At 46.3% G+C, this 20,886-nt stretch overlaps 2 protein-coding genes across 2 annotated transcripts in view; one reads left to right on the top strand and one right to left on the bottom strand.

The window, feature by feature from the left end:
* Positions 1 to 9,369, bottom strand: LOC141509305 (uncharacterized). Its single transcript, XM_074218740.1, has 5 exons — positions 9,209 to 9,369; positions 6,472 to 6,611; positions 4,355 to 5,243; positions 3,079 to 3,252; positions 1 to 620 (listed from the first exon to the last, which is right to left on the bottom strand). Exons 1-5 carry the CDS (start codon positions 9,280 to 9,282, stop codon positions 437 to 439), a joined length of 1,461 nt encoding a protein of 486 aa, XP_074074841.1. The 5' UTR covers positions 9,283 to 9,369; the 3' UTR covers positions 1 to 436.
* Positions 9,370 to 9,625: 256 nt separating this feature from the next.
* ATAD3A (ATPase family AAA domain containing 3A) overlaps positions 9,626 to 20,886 on the top strand; it is a 64,211-nt gene continuing 52,950 nt past the window's right edge. Inside the window, exons 1-6 of the mRNA XM_074218734.1 lie at positions 9,626 to 9,886; positions 14,519 to 14,595; positions 14,883 to 14,984; positions 17,241 to 17,300; positions 19,467 to 19,536; positions 20,431 to 20,596. Coding sequence (XP_074074835.1) covers positions 9,679 to 9,886; positions 14,519 to 14,595; positions 14,883 to 14,984; positions 17,241 to 17,300; positions 19,467 to 19,536; positions 20,431 to 20,596 — 683 coding nt within the window. The 5' untranslated portion in view covers positions 9,626 to 9,678. The remainder of the gene's footprint in view (positions 9,887 to 14,518; positions 14,596 to 14,882; positions 14,985 to 17,240; positions 17,301 to 19,466; positions 19,537 to 20,430; positions 20,597 to 20,886) is intronic.

The following is a 20,886-nucleotide window of genomic DNA, read 5'->3' as shown; positions in this document are numbered from 1 at the left end:
TTATATATAGAGCCCCACTTGGGATTTCTTTTATTAAATTGAATGAGGACAAGGGTTGTCTTAGCTACATTTTGTGCCTCGCTTGGCAGCTGGTGATGATTGGTATTTAATAAGCATTCTTTGAGCGAGTGAATGAATGGATGATCATCTCTCCAGAAGTCAACCCTTCTATGCTTGATTCTAGCAGTTGGAAATGAGAAAGAAGCCCTTATCTCCTTTCAGCTTCAAGTTTCTCTATTCCAAGATGGGACCTTCGAGTGTTTGTCCATTCAGTAAGCAGAGTCGTCTCCTCCTCTCTTTTGAAGGAAAGTCCCTTTGGAGTTTGGGGTCTTTATTCTCTAATACAGTGGCCACCACACTCCTGATCTCAGGCCAGAGAACTCTGAAGAATTCTAAGGCTTCAGCATATAGCTTCATTAGCCTTCCAGTCCCATTACTAATGATCCTGCCGTGTTAAAAAGGAATCCAGATGGGTAGGCTTGGAGTGCTTGTCAAACTCCTTGGCCTCAGAAACCAGTTCCTGTCTGTAGTTACAGAGGAATGGTGAGTTGTGGCTATTCCTCAGCCACTCATTATGTTTGTAGGCTTCATAATGGAACTGGGAGCTTTTCATCTCATACCTGAAAATCAGAAACAGCTGTACTAGCCTGCAGAGATGTGACATAGCACAGGTCGCTGGACTCTAAGCAGGGAGCCCCCCCCCCCCAATCTATTGGGGATGAGGGGCTACACAGGTCTGGGAGCTGCAGGGGAACCAGAGTGAGGAACACTCAATCTATGGTTTACCTGTTCACCCCACAGGGGGATGAGGGACAGGGGAGGAATTGTTTAGTTCTATGAAGAAATAGTCTATAAACAGAAAGTACTGAGTGAATTTGAATAAAATGAGCTTGTACAGCCTCCCACAGGACAGTGAAAATCAGAATTTGTTGTATGGCATTATTCCTTTTATCCCTTTGATCTTTTTGTTCAGAGAATAGGGGGCATAATAAGAAGATGCTAAGTGCTTGGAATGGGGCTCTGTCCCTTTGCCCAGGAACCCAGAGCTGAGTGTCCATAGCAATCTGTCCCTCAAGCATGTGTCTAGTCAGTGAGGGGCTAGGGCACAAGATCTGCTGAAATAACAAAGGCTCGGGTGTTATTTTATTAAATTTGATCTCTGCCCCAGACCATCTTGCATCTGGAATGAGGACTGCAGACATCTTCCAGACACTCTGAGCCTTTGGAAGGAAAGTATTCGCTCAAAGTCTTAGGGTGGGATTATATGTTCCCATGTTGTCATAGGGCATTCAGCAGGCTGGCCACTCCCCTGGGTTTCTAATGGTGTGTAAAGGCAGGAGTGTGACTAGCCATGTGTGCGGTCGACCACAACAGGGGCCAACACAGTTCTGATATTTTATGTGGGGCTTCCTCCTTTGGGGAACGAATGGTTTCTGTAGAAACAGAGTAACAAACACTGTCAAAATTCTCCTAGAACAAACACCCTAGTGTCTGACTTGGGACTATGGGGCAGCTGGAAAACAGAATGCATCTGAAATAACAACCCACTTGGAATATGGACAACCTCTCTCCCGGAGGAGCAGGATGCCTTAGTTTAGTTAGACTTTGAGCCACAAGTACAACTCGCAGCTCCCCAGCTCAGCTGTCCCTCCATTTTTTTACAGGTTATGTGCTTTCTGGCAATGGGCACTCTGCCTGTTAAGGCAGGTTTGCCTAGTAACATCCCCTTACTGAGGATAAAGGAAGAAGTTCAAAGGTGAGATCAGGTAGAGTCCAATTCATACATCAAAGGCTTGGAGGTTGAAAGACCTCTTAGGTGGCCTGTAAACTGGAGGTGGGGGGGGTGGAGAGGGTAAAGATCCCACCCCAGGTTAGAGAGAGGAGGCAGGCAAGCAGGCCTGTGGACCAGCCCGACACAGGCATCATTCTGAGGAGGGGAATGGGAATGGAAGCAGCTGGTATATCAAGAAATATCAAGACTAAACTTTCTCTTGAACAAGACTGACAGCAGGTAGGGGCAGTAATAAGCTGCCATCTTCCTTCAGGCCTTGCATTGGCACGAATCATAGGCAGGCCAAGGAGCCATTCAGGCTCCTCATTTTTGAACAGAGGCAGAGACAGGTTACCATGTGCAGCCTAGGAGTCTTCATACTGATGACAAGGTCTTTAAAAAATATTACTTACCATTTAGAGAATTTGACTTGCTCACCCCTAAGGGTCTTTGCTGGTGGGGGTCCCTGATGTGGCCAACCCAGAGTCAATCTCCCTGAACTTTATCAGCCCAGCTCACATACAGCAGGCATACAGTCTTATCTGTCCCTAAGACTTCAAGGTTCTCCAACCTGGAAGAACTCGCTGGAGCTTGAGATCTCCTGGCAGAGTCTTTGAGAACTCTCCAATTCTCTCTATCCCAGGATGAGGCTTAAGAAGAGGAAGAAGGCCTTCACTTCTCCATGAAAATTAAATTGCAACCCATTAATTACCCCAGATACTTTAAAAATATGGGTGGAAAATAATGCACAATAAGATTCCTTTTCCAATTTGACTAAGTGGAGGTCCAGGGGTGGCTAGGTGGCACAGTGGATAGAGCACTGGCCCTGGAGTCAGGACTACCCAAGTTCAAATCCCCTCAGACACAATGATTACCTAGTTGTGTGGCCTTGGGCAAGCCACTTAACCCCATTTGCCTTACAAAAACCTTAAAAAAGAAAAAGAAGAGAAGGTCCAACAGAAGACCAAAGGAATGAGGAGGGAGAGAACTGCAACATTAGTCACATAACAGAGCATCCTGGTGGATACAGGAGGCATGGCCTCCAAATATTCTCTCTGACCTCCTCAGGGAAGGAGCATCCCTCCCTTTCTTCCCTTCTTTTTTTCTTTGCTAGGCAATGGGGTTAAGTGACTTGCCCAAGGTCACACAAGTAAGTATTAAGTATCTGAAGCCAGATTTGAACTTAGGTCCTCTTGACTCCAGGGCCAGTGTTCTATCCACTGTACCATCTAGCTGCCCCAATATCCCCCCCTTCCAGGGCATCAGTCACCAAGACAGTAGGCCCCAAAGGAAGTATTAACACCTACCACTTGGACTTGGGGCCTCGAGTCCGTTCCCGTTCTTGCTGCCTCTTCAGCTCTAATACCCACTCTTCCTCAGCACGAAGGCGCTGCAAACGGAGACGTGTCAAGGCCTTCTGGATGGGGGCCATGGGCCCCAAGGACTGATGCATATTCCCTCCTTTGAGGGTCTGGAAGAACCTGCAATGCACAGACTTGGGGGTTCTAAGCTATCATGGTTCCCCTTTAGTTTAACCCCAATTTAGGTTCTGGACCCAAGTCTCCAAGTTTCCCTTCCCCTGATTTTATTAGCCAAGATATCACCTGTCAAATAAATGGCATGCTAGTGACTGGTCTTAGGCATAGGGACCTACCTCAAAAGTACTATTCTGTAGCCTGGGGTTACAAGAAGTATCTGATAAAGAGTGGCTGAATTATTGAAATGATCATTTTAAAGCTTGTGTTTGCTTTTTTCAAAGAAAGAATAATGATCCTTTAATCTTGACAAAACAGCCATTTCTCACAAAATGATCACAAACCTATGTTTTGCATGACTAAAAACATATAACCTATATCAAATTGCTTGCCATCTCAAGGAGGAATCTGGAACTCAAAATTTAAAAACAAGTTTAAAATTGTTTTTACATATAATTAGGGGAAAATATTATCCAAACAACTACAAACCATTTCCCTTCATGCAAAGCACATCATTTCAACAAGAATGTATGGGTCGTTGATGCAGTCACTAACTCAGAGGTAATACTCTTATCCTAGGCTGCCAGAAGGAGTTCATCACTGATGTTACTGAAACTTCCCAGGGAAGTGGGGCCAGGCCCTGTTTCTTTGAAATCCACACTTGGCGAATGGAACAGAATCCATTTAAAGAACAAAACTCTGTCTTGGGGGCTCAGAATTACCACCTTCATTTTTCAACTACCCCCCATTCCCCCACAAAGTGCCATCTTGTGGAGCAAAAACTTGGTGAAAGCCTGCCCTAAAAATGATGCTTTCTCTGGTAGATGCAGATCTAATCCCTGGCTAAATCTGCATTTATGGGAAAAATTCCCCCAATGGAAAGGCTGGAGTCAGGACACAGAAGGCCTGGGTTGGAAGCCTACCTCAGATTCTAATTCTATGACTTTGGGCAAGTCACGTCCTCTATGCCTCAGTGTCCTCATCTTGCAGATGGGGAATGATAGCAGCATTTACCTCCCAGGATTGCTCCATGTCTCCAAAGAGACACTACTTAAATGAAAGAGGCTCTGCAAACTGGAAAGAGCTATGGCTGTATTCTGATCATTACCTTTCATTCATCTCCTGAGCCAGGGGGGAGGAGATTCCAGGCACAGGCAGGCAGTAAGGGCTCCAGGAGTGGTCCAGGACTTCTTCCTCCCTAGTTTCAGGGGGCATGCAAGCCCGGCGAGCAGCCCAGGGCCCTGTCTTACATATTCGAGATCGAGATGGTCTGGTCAGAGCTGTTTTTTTTCTGCTCCCCCCAGGCCGGATGAGTTGTGGGGGGGGCTGTGCACAAGCGTTGGCTTTGGCTGAGGTGGGTCTCCAGATGGGCCGGGGGGACTGGGAGCGAGACCGGACCCATCGAGTCCTTTTGGAAGCAGGGGAGAAAGAATGAGATCGAGTGAAAGAAAGAGACCTGCCTCTGGGTAGCTCAGGAGAACTGCCTCTACTCTGGGGAGAGCAGGATCTCACTGGGATCTTAGGAGGCAGCAAAGACTTCACACCAATCACATGAGGTGACCCTAGTTTAGGTGGGAAGGACTGTGCAGGGGATCCATCCATCACCAAGGCCACCGATGGCAGGCAGCTACTTGTGGATGATTCACTTCCCAGAAGGCCTGCTCTGTAGTTGCTTGGGGTTAGGCCTAAAGTCCTCAGGTGTGAACCATTTCTCAGTGGCCTGGTGAAGTTCTGGGGACTTGGAAACTGTCCCCAGTCCACAGGTGTCTTCAACAGGGCTTCCCTCTCCTCCATGGGAGACAGGCAACATTGAACTTCAGACCACTGAGACTGACCAGAATTCCAGAGGTCAGCAGCATTGGAACCAGAGACATCTTCTGAGTCAGAGTCAAGACCCAAGCTGGGAGCCAAGCGTGGGCACACCTGGACTTTCAACTTCTGTAAACTTTCTTCTAGGTCATCAATTGTGGAAATGTCCTTTTGAGAAGATGAATCAGCTGCACAATTGAAGGGGGAAGATATAATAATATAAGACTTTGCAAGTCAGGATTCTGTGTTATTCAGTTACCAGACATTTTACAGGACACTGTGTCCATCCCACCCAAATCCCAGGCTTTCCAAGCAACTGTGACTGGCCCAGAAGAGGTGTGAGAACCACCTGAGCACTTTCCAGGAAAGCCCTGCCTTCCCCTCGTCGGTAGAGATATGAAGACATCTCAGAATGGCTCTGAGGTCTGAAGGGACAAACAGGGCAAGGCCTCACTCATGGAACCTAGTCAGTGCATTCATACTGTAATAGACAGTAAAAATGGCAGGACTTTATTGTGTGGGTTTAGCTTTGGTTTTGATTATGATTCTTTCTTTTCTTTTAGTTTTTGTTTTCTTTTGCAAGGCAGTGGGGTTAAGTGGCTTGCCCAAGGCCACACAGCTAGGTAATTATTAAGTGTCTGAGGCCGGATTTGAACTCAGGTACTCCTGACTCCAGGGCCGGTGTTCTATCCACTGCACCACCTAGCCGCCCCTTGATTATGATACTTTTAAAGCAAAAACCTAAACATCCTATTCTGTAATAAGAAAAGTATGATGTTATAAAATGACCTCTGGTCAGTCTCAGTTGTTCCTTTCTTCTCTCTCCCTCCCTTTTCTCTTTCTCCTTTTTCTCTCACCCTCTTTTCTTTCTTTCTCTTTCTCCCTCCCTCCCCTTCCTTCTCTTTTTCCCTTTCTCCCTCCCTCTCTTTCTTTATCCTTCCCTCTTCTCTTTCTCCCCTTCCCTCCCTTTTCTCCCTCTCTTCTTTCCTTCCTCCCTTTCTCTTTCTTTTCTTTCTCCCTTCTTCCCTCTCTCTTCCCCTTTCTCTTTTTCCTCTCTCCTTCCCTTTCTGTCTCCCTCTCTTCTTTCTCTTTTTCCCTCTCTCCTACTTCCTCTTCTTCTCTCTTTCTCCCATTTTCTTTCATTCTCTTCTCTCTCTCTCTCTCTCTCTCTCTCTCTCTCTCTCTCTCTCTCTCTCTCTCTCTCTCTGTCTCTCCCCCATTCCTCTTTGGATTTTTTGGGACCTCTCCTTTGCACTTGTGCTTTTTGTCTTTGCCCTCCTCTGATTAGATTGTGGACTCCCTGAGATGTCCTGGGGTTGTCTCTGTGACAGCCTATGGGGGATCAGTCCTTCACAAACAATGCATCTCAAAGATAAGACTGGCTCCTTCCTGGTGCCCTGACTCACTCATCCTTACCCATTTCTTCTTCTTGAATCCATGAAGTGTTTTCCAGGTTGCCTGAAGATGTCTGGTTCTTGACTAATTTGTGAGAGGAGTCAGGATGTTGGCCAAGGGCAGTTTTCTGAGTATTACTGAGAAATTCAGTGCGCTTGTCTCTTCATAAAAACACAATACACATAGAAGCAATTATCTTTGAATGTCAAGCATTTCCCGTGGTGTCCCTCTTTTATATTATGGCTTAAGATCATTCCCAATCAAATTTTTATTGAACTGAGTGGAGAATATTCTAGGTGTCTGCTAGGATGACCAAGATTACTGCTCTAAGTGAAACAGCTTTCTCCAAAGTTACCAACAGTCTCTTAATTGCTACATCAGCTGGCATTTTCGTAGTCCTCATTCTCGTTGACCTCCCCATAGCATCTAACATTGCTGACCATCCTTTCTTCCTAGCTATACATCCTCCTCCATTTGAGATCACTTGACAATTCTCTCTCTTGGTTATCCTCTTGCTTGTCTAACCTACACCTCTATGTCTCCTTTACTGGATCACTATTCATGACCTGTCCCCTAGAGCTCTGTCCTGGGTCCTCTTCTGTTCTATTTCTTATACCTTCTCCCTTGATACACTCATCAATTCTGCTGGGTTCAATTAATTTTCTTATGCCCAATAAATATTAGTAAGTTTATAGACATATATATGTTTGTGTGTAGACATACATCTATGTATATACATATACACACTACATATTGGGTTCAGTCACTTTCAGTCATGTTCTACTCTATGTTTCCTCATTTGGGGTTTTCTTGGCAAAAAGACTGGAGTGTTTTGTCATTTCCACCACTGGATCATTTCACAGATGAGGAACTGAGGCAAACAAGGTTAAGTGACTTACCCAGGGTCTCATGGTTACCAAGTTTGAGGTCAGATCTGAATTTACCAAAATGAGTATTCCTAACCCCAGAACCTACTTTCTATATACACTATGGTGCCACCTAGCTGTCCTTGACTATTTTATTAAGTCACACTGCCTATATGGACAGATAAAATTATCTACAGAATCTGGAAATCTTGGGTTCAAGTTCTGTCTGCCACATTCTAGTTAGGGGACCCTGTGCATGTTTCACAATCTTGAAATACCTCCAGGCAAGATTCAAAAATCTAAGTGGTAGAAGGAGTTTCCTCATGATGAATTCTCTACCTCCCCTCAAAAAATCATAGGACTAGTCAAAATGTATCAGGCACCATACAAGGCAATATGGATACAAGCTCCCAAATTAAACAATCCTTGCCTGAAGGAGTTTACATTCTATCAGAGAGAAACACCATGGGTACACCAAGGTAATTTTCATGTGGAGAGACTGCTGGGAAAGTGAGATGGTAAGAGTGGTCCAAGGAAGGCCTCAGGGAAGGAGAAAGCAATTGAGCTTCATTTTGGAAAAGAGGAGGGATTCTATGTGGTGACTGTGAGGAGGAAGTGTCCTCCCAGACTGTGCAAAGGGAGATTCCCAGGCTATCTATGAAGCCCTCATCAGTCTCTTGAACTCCAGGTCCACATCACGGTTGAACATCTCCTTATGGATTGATTTCCCAACAGTTCAAATTTCACATTCAAAGTGGAACTCATTATCTTCCCTTTGAAACCCACAATTTTCAAACTTCTTAGTCACATCCTCAACTAATCTTTCCCTTTGCCTCACCTTACGACTCCAACAGCACTCCCAACCAAGGTCCAATCATTTGCCAAAAATGGAAAAATAGTGTCAGTTCCACCTCCACCAGGTATATGGCATCCTTCTCCTTCTCTCTAATCACCCCATCAATCAGGTTTGAATCACCCCTTACTTGGACCCCAATCTGAAGATCCAATAAACATGTCTTGTCTCCTGATTCCTGTCTAGCAAGTCTTTCCCTTTTCCAACTCATCTGGCACCCAAGTGACCAAAAAAAATCTTCCTAAAGCAAAAGTCTGACCATGCTCCTTTTCCCTATTCGTGGCGATTCCCCTTTGTTCGGATAAAATCAGGCTTCTCAGCTTGATATTTAGTCTTTTATGATAGACCTCTGGTCTACTTTTACACTATGTTCCAAACTGCTCCACTGGCCATTGGCATTGCATCTGCCATCTCCATACCTCTGCCCCCTCCCCTTCTCCTCTTGGAATCCCTGGTTTCCTTCCAGACTAATTCATCTGTCTCCTCAGCGTTACAGCATTCCAACAGATGCGCCTCGTATCTCTGTCTCCCCGACTGAGACTGTTGTAAGAGTGTCTCTACACTTATCTAGAGATAGATCTCGGGGTGGCTAGTTGGGATTAGCAAACCCTTGTGGGCCCCCGGTAACATAGGATGCTCCCCACTTGCCTTTGTATCCTGTGCACCTGGCTACAATGTGTCCGGACCAGAGTGGGCCCAGGGTAATGGTTTAAGCGCATCCTCCCCGGGAAACTGAACCCCCTGAGGGCAGGACGGGGTGAGTTTGTCTTCGCCGCCCGAGAAACTAGCCCTCTTGGACTCTATAAATGCTTGTTGAATGAAAGAATGAATGAATGCCCGGATGGAGGCGGGCTCAGCTCCGGGTCCCCCTCTTACTGGTCCCCTGGCTCCACACCGCGACTCTGGGTGACTTCGGGCCCCGTCTGGCCTCAGTTTCCCCTTCGGTGCAACGAGGGGAGTGGGGTGGACGGGGCTCAGGGATCTCTAAGTACTCTCCCAGCTCGGGCGGCCTCCGGGTCCTCTTTGCGCTCGCACTCACCGGAGCGGGGCCCGCTGCCCGCGCAGCACGAAGCTCGGGGGCTCCTGGGGGACCTGCTTCCTCGCCGCCGCCATGGCCGGAACTCAGCCCGGCGTCCCCTAGCAACGGGGCGCCGCGCTCCGTTGCTAGGCGGAAGTGAGGACACGAACGCGGGTCCTCTCTCCGGCCATCGCGCCCTTCAGCGTCGCCTCTCGGCTTCCGTCGCCGGCGACCCCGACGACCCCGCTCGGCCCCGCCCCCGGAGGCGCTGGCAGCCAATGGCCTGCTGCAGCCCGGGCCTCGCCGCTCGGAGAGGGCGGAGCCTCGGGTCCCCGCAGCCAATCCGGAGGAGCAACGTCCCTGAACGGGCGCCCCCCGGGGGCGGGCTCCCCTTCCTGCGCTTGCGCTCTGCGCGCCGCGTGACGGCTCGCGCCGCGTGGGGAGGCTCCTGGGCTCGGCGGGCTCGCGTGGGGGCTCGGGGTCGCCCTGCCATGTCGTGGCTCTTCGGTGTCAACAAGGGCCCCAAGAGCGAGGGTGCGGGGCCCGTGCTGCCCCTGCCGCCCGCGGCGGGCGGAGACGGCGGCGCGGACCGGCCCGGGGGAGGCGGGGACCGGCCGGCGCCCAAGGACAAATGGAGCAACTTCGACCCCACGGGCCTGGAGCGGGCGGCCAAGGCGGCGCGCGAGCTCGAGCACTCGCGTGAGTGGATCGGCCCCGCAGCCCCCCGCCCCTAGAGCGCTTCGGGGGGAAACTGAGGCTGACCCCGGGGATCTTGGGCCTGGCCCCCCCATTCCTCATCTCTGCCCTGGGGGCGCTGGTGGGGGTGGGGTGTAGAGGGAGGGGGGCGCCCCGCGTGTGCAGCCATCGAGCACCTGCTGGATGCAAAGCCGGGCTGAGGCTAGCGGGGTCCCCAGGGGTACGGGTGCCCGGAGGTGAGCCCTGGAGGAAAGTCTGGCCTTGGGGCTTGGAGGCAGCCTGGAGGGAAAGGTGGAGAGAGGGGTTCCGGGGGTGACAGGGACGCCGTGTTTTGCGTGAGCAACAAGGGGGCCGCTGCGCCGAAGGTCTCTGAGAAACTTGGGAACTGAGCATGCAATCTGGGGGACACCCCCCCCCCCAGCATGGCGTGGCCTCCTCAGAGAGGGCACTGTGTTCCCGGAGCCAGAGAGCCGAAGCTGCTCAAAGGAAGCATGCGTGTGCCCGGAGTGCCCACCCCAGGTCATCTCACGATCTATTGGTACCCGACACAGTACAGATTATAAATCTGAATTGGTCTGATCAGCCACAGATTGTCTCCAACATAGCGATGTCGATGATGGAGGAGAGGAACCATCAGCCATCCCGGGAAGGGGGTAGCTTGTAAAGAGCTTTAGATGCCCAACAGGAGATTATGCTGGATCCAGAGGCCATAGGGATTCCCTAGAGTTGATCTGGAAAGAGGGGTGGGGGTGGAACAGTTTCACAGCTGAGGGGAAAGAGACTCCAGGCAGGCAGTTATTGCGATAGTCCAGGGGTGAGGGATGAGGGTCTGAACTAGGGTGGTAGCAATGTCAGAGAAAAGGGGGCGTATGCAGGCGATATTATGAAGGTAGAATTAACAGGACTTGACAAACAATTGGATGTGGGAGGTAGTGTAAAGTCAAGGTCGACATACAGATTTGAGACTAGGGGACTAGGAGAATGCTAGTACTCTTTTTTTTTTTTAAGGTTAAGTGGCTTGTGGGGCAGCTAGGTGGCGCAGTGGTAGAGCACCAGCCCTGGAGTCAGGAGGACCTGGGTTCAAATCCGGTTTCAGACACTTAATAATTACTTAGCTGTGTTTGCCTTGCAAAAACCTAAAAAAAAAAAAAAAGTTAAGTGGCTTGCCCAAGGCCACACAGCTAGGTAATTATTAAATGTCTGAGGCTGGATTTGAACTCAGGTCCTCCTGACTCCAGGGCCTGTGCTCTATCCACTGCGCCACCTAGCCACCCCAGAATGCTAGTACTCTTGACAGTAATCAGAAAGTTAGGAAGAGGGCAGAAACTTGTGGGATCTTCCTCAATTGTCTTTGGAGCAGTTGGAAGTGAGACTAGAAGTCAGGGTTGGACAAACAAATCAGACCATCATTTGCACAAAGATTAAAATGAATCCATAGAAGCTGATAAAATTAAGCAAAACAGTCTTGACAGTTGACTGTTCTGAGTATCTCAGTTTTTACACATTGTGAATTTGTCTCCTGACATGGGGAAGGTAGGTAGGCAAACTAGAAGTGGTTCACATGAAGCCTGATCAGAAACCAGAGGAAGAACAAGGAGAAGGGGGGGGGCAATACATTGGAACTGGAAATGGACACAGACAATAGAGGATGGACAACAGATACAAGGTACCCAAGCTAACAGAAATAGGGACAGAGCAAGGCTAAGGTCCCCCCTCTTTGCCGTAGAGATCTCAAGTCAGGTCCCCAAAACAATGATGGTAGCATCTCTTAACGTCTATTTTCCTGCTTTTATTTGAAGCCTGTATTTTATTGGGGGGGTTGGGGGGGGGCTTTCTTGGTGAAGGGTGCAGAATCTAGGGGCAGGAGCAGAGAAAGTACAATACTGTACAGTAAAAGTTAACATCAGTATTTTTTTTGGAATGCAGTTAGAGAAAGTAAGTACTATACTATAAAAGTTAACATAAGTATTTTTATTGGAATGCAGATAAAGTTCAGTACTGTACAGTAAAAGTTAACATCAAGTATTTTTTTTTGGAGTGCAGATTAATTTCAGATATAAAGGGAACTGTGTGTATAGAGTGAGAGTGTTGGAGGATATCCACTGTGGACATCTATCATTTCCTCTTCCCAAGGATGTGAAAGGAAGGCAATGGATTAGGTGATCTTTAAGGATGCTTCTGTATTTTTTTTTTTTAATAAATTACTCTGCTCTAGGATCCTGTTGAATCTTAAGTGTTCTGGAGATCTTTGAAAAGAATCATCACAGGACAGGATTGGTTGAGGGGAGGCCACTTGTTGGAAGTGCAATCTATCTCCACCTACCTTTACTAGGTAGAAGTGCAGAATAACATTAAAACAGGAAGGAACCTTGTCCCCTCATTTTACACATGGGAAAACTGTTCAAAGTCATGCTGTCAAAACGAGGACAGAAACCCAGTTCTTCTGGCCCTTTCCACTGTATCGTACTTCTCCCTGTATTCTAACCCCTTGACCTTGGTGATGAAATCAAAATATTTGAATAAGGATCCAAGTGGAAGATGTCGATGTGAGTAAGTTCAGGAAATCCTTGCCAATTCCTAACTATATCCTAAGTTGCTTTCTCCACCTGTTGATCTAGGTAATTCTGGGAACAGAGTGACTTGGCAATGGAATAATTTGACGCTTAGTGTTTACTTCCCTGTTATCATCAGTGTATGTGTTTATAGTGTTTGTTTGACTTTGGATTCCGTTTGGACAGAGACCTTGTCTTTTCTTTTTTACGGTGGCCAATGTGGGACCTTATACTCAATCAACACTTAGGTGGTTGATGTTGAGATCACTAGTTATCTTTCCCTACCATTCCACCATGGAATTCCCATCAACCAAACTTATTTCCACTCCATGAGTAACCTAGACCTTGGGACAAATAAGATAGTATGAGAGCTTGTGATGTTATTGAATCATTGACCTCTCTGCTGCTGTCCCTTTCACTGGTTCTTCCCAACCCTTCAAATGGATGTGCTATCTCCTCTCTTCTCTGTTGCTTCTACTCCTTGTAGGATGTGTTTCGGTGGAGATTCACTCTGTGTATGAATTGGACTGGAAGGTACTTTCAGATTCATTGATCATTTGATGACTATCCATTCCCTCCCTCTCTTCATCAATCTCTATTGTGAACATGACTCTCCAGTCTCTTCTGTCTGTAGTCTTGTTTTTAATCTCTGCTTTGTACCTGCATTCCCTGCATACCCCCTCCTACTTTTTTCTTCTAGACTTTGAATTGTATTCTGTGTCTTCAGTTAGTTTTGATTAGACTTGAATTGATAGAGATGCTGCTATCAAGGACCACATTTTCCAGTCTCTTTGGTAATTTGTACTTTGGAGAAAGTTTTATTCCTATTCAGACCTATGGAGGCAAGTGGGCTTTCCTATTGCCTCTGATTGGGCCAGCAAGAATGATGGTGAAGCAGCCTCTTGGATAATGATTAGACCTTCCATCTGAGACTGATGTCCATTCCTTTGTAATATGCTCCTCTTTGGAGAATGTTTTCTTTAGTTAGCAGACTTCACTGACTGTTTCAGGGACTCTGCAGCAGGATTCATTGTCCTAGCCTTGACTTCAGTTCCCCCTCTGGCTAGGGCATGTCTTTATCCAGGTTGGCGTTTTTAAGGGATTTGTTACAAGATAACATTTGGTGAACTTCAAAGTCTAATGGAACTGTCAGTTATTACTAAGATGAAGCTCTTTTCTGCAACCATTCATTATATCTCTTTTTAGTTGGGTGACTGAGCAGGATTTCTGGTGAAATAATCCTGCCTCATGCAAAAGATAAGAATTTCATTTCTTATTTTAGTTTTTAATCCGTTGAAGAAAACTATGCTTGGTTTTCCTTTGGTTCCTTGAGGTCAGGCACAGTTTTTAAGTATTGGCTAGTGCCTGGTGCATTTTTCTATGGCTTAACCAAAGGACAGATCCCCCTCCAGTCTTGACATTGGCCATCTCCAGACTCTTTCATTGACTCCTCTTCTCCTAAGAGTACCTAATAGCCTTCAGCATTCAGGTCAAGCTCACCTCCTTGTCTTCATGGAACCTCTCAGCTGCAGCTGCCCTTCCCTCCAAAACTGTCTGGAAGGTTTTTTGCTTTCATTGGGTAAAACTCACTAGAATGTCAACTCCTTCAAAGCTGTTCCATTTTGTGCCAGTGACTGGTACTACTTAGTAATGCTTATTGATTGATTGTTAGACCTTATAAACTTGGAATATGATCACTGGATCCTAATATTCCCAAAGGAAACTGCAGTTCACTAGGCTTGTGTTATCTTGCTTAAGAATTCTGGGAGATAGAAGATAAGTTCACATGGGGATTGCCTGTTCCTCTGGGGAGAAAAGATTTGGTTGGAGGTGGGTGTTGAGATAGCCCTTGGACAATGAAAAAGATGAGGCAAGGCAGGAAAAAAAGGTCAGGGGTTGACTGTAGAAGGAAGAAATATGAACAAAGGTCTAGAGGAAAAACAGGAGCATGAGTGGAAGGGAGAGAAGATAGCAGAGCTCTTGGGAGAAACCACCTCACTGGTGTGGCATCCAAACAGAGAGGAACATAGGGATCTTCAATTACACCAATTGTCTTTAAACATTGCTCTCCTTTGCCCCATAGGCCATGCCAAGGAGGCGCTGGGCCTTGCCCAGATGCAGGAGCAGACTTTGCAGCTGGAGCAGCAGTCGAAGGTTAAAGTAAGTTGTCTGTCTTGTTGAACATCTCACATCAGACATTTTGATTTCCACGTTTGCCGGTTGCATTTTACCCATGGGAAAAACTCTGGGTGGGCTTAGTCAGGAGCAGCAGAATATTCTCCCTGGAGTCCCCTCCAATCACTGGGGGCTTCCTGGCTCTTTTTTCCCCATGGGCAGCTGGACCCAAAGCCCTGGGTCATGGAGAGGACTTAGGGTCCAGTTTGATTTTTCTCTGCAGCACTTGTTGTGAATACATTCACTTCCTAACTGTGTTGTCCTTCTCAAAGGAATACGAAGCTGCTGTGGAGCAGTTGAAGAACGAGCAAATTCGGATACAAGCAGAAGAGAGAAGGAAGACCCTGAGTGAAGAAACGAGGCAGCATCAGGCAGTAAGGACTCTTGGCCTTGTTGACCTGAACCCCGTGTTGTGTTGGCAGAGGAAGTGTGATGGGTGTGAAGTCTGTTTATTCCAAGTGTCTACACCTAAAATTTGTGCAATTTCATGATTATCTTGAAATATGGGAGGTTTGACTATGGTTCACATAAAAGATTTATTGTCCCTGGTTTTTCTGTAGGCCTTTCTGAATGGTTCCACTTCCATAATCAGGAATGCCGAGACTGCTTTACCAGAACCTAAGCTCTGCATTCTGTCTCCCTCTGGGGCTCAGCTGTCCTAACTTCTCTTCCATTCATCTGGCCCTCAGGACGCTCCTGACAAACATCCCCCTCCTCCCTTGATGTTCTTCCCAGCTCCCTCCTAGGCTGCCCTGCCTTCAGATTCCATGCCTCCCCTGCAGTCCTCTGCCTGCTCCTGCTCCTGCCCCTCCCTTTCTCTCCTTCATACCTGGACTCTGTTGGGTCCATTCCAGGTGCTGTTGGTCACTCATCTCTGCTGCGTCACCCCTGCCACAAGGCAGCAGCCCAGGATAGCAATTCTGGGCTGTCCTGTGGTGGCTCTTCCAAGCTGCCACACACTTCATGGAGCTCTTGACCTTATCCTTTTCCAGAGACACGCAGAGTCTATGCAGCCCGCATTCCATCTTCTCCTGTCCTTCATACCTAATGGTCCCTTCAAGGAGTCCCTTGTTCTTTCCTCCTCTGCTTTAGTATGATGAGGAGGTGGCCTTCCTCCTACCAAAGCTAGGCCCCTTTCATGTCCTTAGTCCCATTATCTATAGCTGGCCAGTGCACGGCTCCCCAGCCTCAAGCCCTCCCCACTCTTCCAACCTCTCAAACTCTTGGCCTTTGAGTTTCTTTCTTTTCTCAGCCAATCTACTTAAAAGCAGTCTATGCTCCTTGCCACAACTTCCCTCTCTTTTTTCCTTTTGCCTGCTGGTTTTCCACCTTTTCTGTCATCAAACTGTTCTTTGCAAAATGACCAATTATGTCTTTTGTTTATTTTTATCCTGGAGTTGTGATTTCATTGGTAGAAGAAATCCCTAATGATGAAACTTCCTTCCCAGTGTAGACCAGGGCTGGAAAGAGGAGGGGATAGGGGAGGGGGAGGAGCTGACCCAAGTTCCCCAGCCAGTGAATGCCAGAGATGGGCCTGGACTGAGGTCTTCATGTATTCCCTGCACCACACTGCTGCCAAATTGAATGATAATTTTGCAGTGCCCCTTCTTGACATCTCTGCTGCATTTGACCCTGGTGACTGTCTTCTTCTCTGGACACTTCCTCCCGTTTCTCTCTTGAGTCCCTTCTGACTCTGTCCTCAGCACTCTTCTCTCTGTACTCATTGAGTGACTTCATCAGTACCTCTAGTTTAAGAACCCAATGCAGATAATTTCCCAGCTCTGGTCTCTCTCCTGCTTTCCTCTGGCAGGAGAGAGGAGGTGCTCCAGTAGTCAGTGCTTTCTCCCAAGATTGCAGGTTCTGCGCTAACTTCATTCATCTCATAGACACTATGTAAACCCCTTTCTTTGCCTTTAAAACACTTCTGCCTCTCCCAACTACCCTTCTGGGGTCCAACCAGACTGGCCTGCCCTTTCTTCTCACTGGGGACTCCACCTCCTGTCTCCCAGCCTTTCTTTGCACTCGCCAGGCCAGGAATGCCAGGGATTCCCTGCTTTCATCAAAGTCATTGCCCCATCCTATAGTGAGTACTTGGTCCCCTCCGGCAACCCCCCAAACCCTTTGTGTTTATTTTGTGCATTCTTCTATCCTTCAGTGGGATATAAATTCTTGGAGAGCTTTGGAAGGTTTCATTTTTGTCTTTGTATTCCTAGCACCTGGGTGTGTGCCTGCAGATAGGAGGTGGTATTTAATATATTTCTAGTGATTTATGGAATTGTAGCTTTGGGTGAAATGCTATTCAATTCATTATTTAAATCAGTGCATCAAGTCACCTACAATTTCATTTGTGGGGTTGGGAATTTCTTCTCCAGAGCTAGATCGTAGTTCATTTTTAATTTAAAGTCTTTCAGATTTGCTTGAGTGCTGGTCTCAAAGGTTTAGGGATTTGCCGATTGTAATAGAGTATTACTTATAGAAGTAACAGTGATTGTACAGTTGCAGAAATATTCTCTCTAGGCTTGTGATTACTCTTCCCATAAATTTGAGTCTAAACCCTGAGACCTTCATTTCTCTGGTCTCTTTCTGCCAACTTGGGACTTCATTCTAATCTCCTCCTTTTTCTTTTCCAGAGAGCTCAGTATCAAGACAAGTTGGCTCGACAGCGCTATGATGACCAGCTCAGACAGCAGGTGAGGGGCGCCAAAACATCGTAACAAACCCATCTATCTCTACCCTGTCTGTCATCCCTCCTGTGGGGAGATGGCTGTTTATTTCTGATCCTTAGAGGAGAGAATCGGGAATTTTTGTTGTGGTTTAGTCTTGGGGTTTTGTTGGGTTTTTTAATTTTCTGGTGATTTTCTCTTATGTCACCATAGTATCCTATGTATCCCTCCTCCTTCCCTTCCCCAAGATCTATCCCATATAACAGATCACATATTTTAAGAGGCACAAAAATTGGCATAACTGAACAATATGTTGAAAACGTTCAAAAATACATGCAGTATTTAACATCTGTGGACCGCCCACTTCCATGGAGGGTATGTTGCAGTGTCTTCTCATAGGATAGTTGAGCCTTGCTTGATCTTGATAATTTTGTTAAGTTTGCTTTTAACTTCTTGGTGTGTCGTTTTTCTTTCTAGAGATATTGTTGTATTTACTGACTGCAGTTGCTTTCTTCACTGATGTAGTTCCATCAGGTCATATCCCTTTCCGTGTTTCTCTATATTCACCACATAGCACAGTAGCACTCTCCACATTTTATTTAGCCATTCCCCATTTGATGGGCACCTACTTCATTTCCAATTTTTAGCTCTCAAAAAAGTGCCACTCTGAATATTTTGTAGTATCTGGGGATACAAGCTTTCTAATAGATTGTGATGGCTTTGCTGATGGTATCTGTTAGGTTCCCAAGAACTGTCTTAAGTACCCCTGTACTCCTGGTCCCCACCTTTGCCTGGAATCTGGTCAACACAAATCTGAGTCATCATCCAGATTCTCTGCCTCAGACCTGCTATGTGGGGCTGTCTGAATCAATGGTTTGTGTATCAGTCTGGACCCTGGCTCTGAAACCTGGTCATGACAGGTTCTAACCTCCCTGGGGGAGGTGATAACTCAGCTTGGGCCTAAATAGGATCAGGGAGTTAGAAGTGCTTACTTAGGAGCAGGTTCCAGTCTGGCTGTGGAGCACATGGGTTTATACTTGTAGGGCATACCCTTGCCCCTTGCCCCTTGCCCCCTCCCTATCCAGCCCCATTGCTTCAGCAGGGAGTAGGCCTGTGCTCTTACCTCTGGAAGCTCACAAATTCACCTCCTTCTTTAGCTTTCCAATTCTTCAGGTGTTTCATCTTTCTTTTGTATCATTCTTCAATTTTAATTTTAAGGAGAATTAATTCAAGAAATGTAATATTTTGGAAAATAGCTTCAGTTCTGAAATCACTCCCTTTTAGAAAAAGGCCTTCCCAAAAGTGTACACATCAGTGAACTTGTTCCATTTCAGACCCACTCAATTGTGCCCTAGGGCATTTGGACATGAGGGGTGGGGGGGAGTCATGAATTTTTTTTCATTTCTGTGGGACACAATGAAGGCAGTGAGGCCCTGCTCTATGTTCTCAACAGCTCTTACTGCAGCCTTCCCAACGTTACTTGCCAAGTGGGGAACAGCCAAGGATATGGATTCTCAGCACCAGAATTAATACTGTTACTAAAGTAGCTTTGGTGTACGAATCCCTGTGTCTCAAGGCTTGCTAAAGCAGATGGAGGAAAGCTCTGAGCCAGCTGGCCTTTCACAGTGTAATCAGAGAAGGTGTTTGACCTCTGGAGGGACTTGCATCCTTGCCTTCCTGGAAAGCAGAAAAGCCCCTGGGACTTATGAGTGGGAGCTTCTGAGCTGGGGTACACCAGCAACCCCAGGAGCAAGGCCAGCATTCCCCCACCCTGGTGCCAGAGCATTTGTAGTACAGCTCTACCTGCTTTCATTTGATTTTTAAAAAATAATTTTAAATTTATTTAAGGCAATAGGGTTAAGTGACTTGCCCAAGATCACACAGCTAGGCAATTATTAAGTGTCTGAGGTCAGATTTGAACTGGGGTCCCTCCAGACTCCAGGGCCAGTGTTCTATCCATTACTCCACCCTTTCATTTGATTTTTTTTTTTTTTTTTTTTTTTTTTTTTTTTACCTTTTGGGAGAATAATCTTATCCCTCTATCCTATATGGTCAGTGGTTTGACTGCTTGGCTTCCTTTTCTAATGTGTGTGATCTGTGACCACCTCTGCAACATCATGGGCCCCTCTCCATAAAATGATCACTTTGGCAAAATTTCATTTTTCCTCTGCCTTATATGTGCTTTTCCCTCAGCAACTTCTCAATGAAGAAAACTTGAGGAAGCAGGAGGAGTCTGTGCAGAAGCAAGAGGCGATCAGGAGAGGTAAGGCCTGCCTTGGGTCGGGGGCCAGGCAGAGCTGGGCACACAGAGCCTGGGCGCCAAAGTGTAAGCACATTGGGGAGGCTTTGAAGAGGGCCTGGACTCCCAAGAAAGGGAAAGGAGGGCTTGGCTCAAAATGAAGAGAGTTGGTTTGATTGGTTCAGCTGTACCAATGGATGTGTTAGAATGAAAGACTTATAGGGTTAGAGGAGTTGGTGAGCAATGATAGAGATGCAAAATAGAAATCTGTTTTGACACCCATCGAGGAGGCTGCCTAGAGTTCTTCTCACCTGCATTTCTCTTATTAGGTATTTGGGATCTTTTTTTCTTTCATTGTTGTTAGCTTAAATTTCCTTTGAAGACCATATTCTTTGACTACTTTTGGAGAATGATTTGGTTTTATACTGAAGTGTTCCAAAAATCCAATACAGTTTTAAAGTTAACAAAAATTTTAAAATATTAATGTTCCTTATTAAAATTCAGCATAACTGCTATTTGTTATACATAATGACTGTTGATTTTCAGAATTAGTGAAAATGTTCTTTTGTGAAAAACTTTCAGAAGTTATCAGACTGCACTAAAGCTTTTGGAACATTCCATGTATTTGAGAGAGAGTGAGTGAATAAGTGTGTGTGTGTCTCTCTTAAGAAACTGATTTTTTAGTAACAAGAAGGCTTTATTATTTTTTTCTATTTTTAATTTTAATTATTTTTTTTTTCCATTTTTATGATTATCTCCATTTTATTTAATTAAAAATTCCATCCCAACTATGGACCTGAAAGCGACTTATTTCTGCACAGGTTTGACCCCAAGACTGCTCTCAACTCTATTCATGGCAGAAGTATAAATCTGGGAGGAAATGTCACTTGTTTCGCTTTTTTTTTCCCCATTCAAAAGCAACTGTGGAAAGGGAAATGGAACTGCGGCATAAGAATGAGATGCTGCGCATAGAAGCAGAGACCCGTGCACGTGCCAGAGCCGAGAGAGAGAATGCAGATATCATCAGGGAGCAGATCCGCTTAAAAGCTGCTGAGCACCGCCAGACCATTCTGGAATCCCTCAAGTATGTGTGAAGTGGTGATGCACCCCCAGTGCCCTCCATCAGGTTCCCATCACAAGCTGCCCTCAGGAGGAGGGAGGGCCTGTCTTTCCCAGGACAAAGGCAGAGAAACCAGGCTTTATTTTTAAAATGGTTAAATTCACCTCTCTTCCCAAAAGTAAAATTCCCTTGGGAAATTAGCGTGCCATTTCTGACTTATTAGTTATTATTATTTTATTATTTCTGACTTATTATTGTTCATTTTTCATTCTCTGATCTCTTAGTTGTGTGTTTGTAGTATTCAGGTTCTGGTT

This window comes from Macrotis lagotis, chromosome 1 (assembly GCF_037893015.1).
Source record: "Macrotis lagotis isolate mMagLag1 chromosome 1, bilby.v1.9.chrom.fasta, whole genome shotgun sequence".
In the NCBI taxonomy this organism is placed as follows: Eukaryota; Metazoa; Chordata; class Mammalia; order Peramelemorphia; family Peramelidae; genus Macrotis; species Macrotis lagotis.
This window is presented reverse-complemented; position numbering and strand designations above follow the sequence as displayed.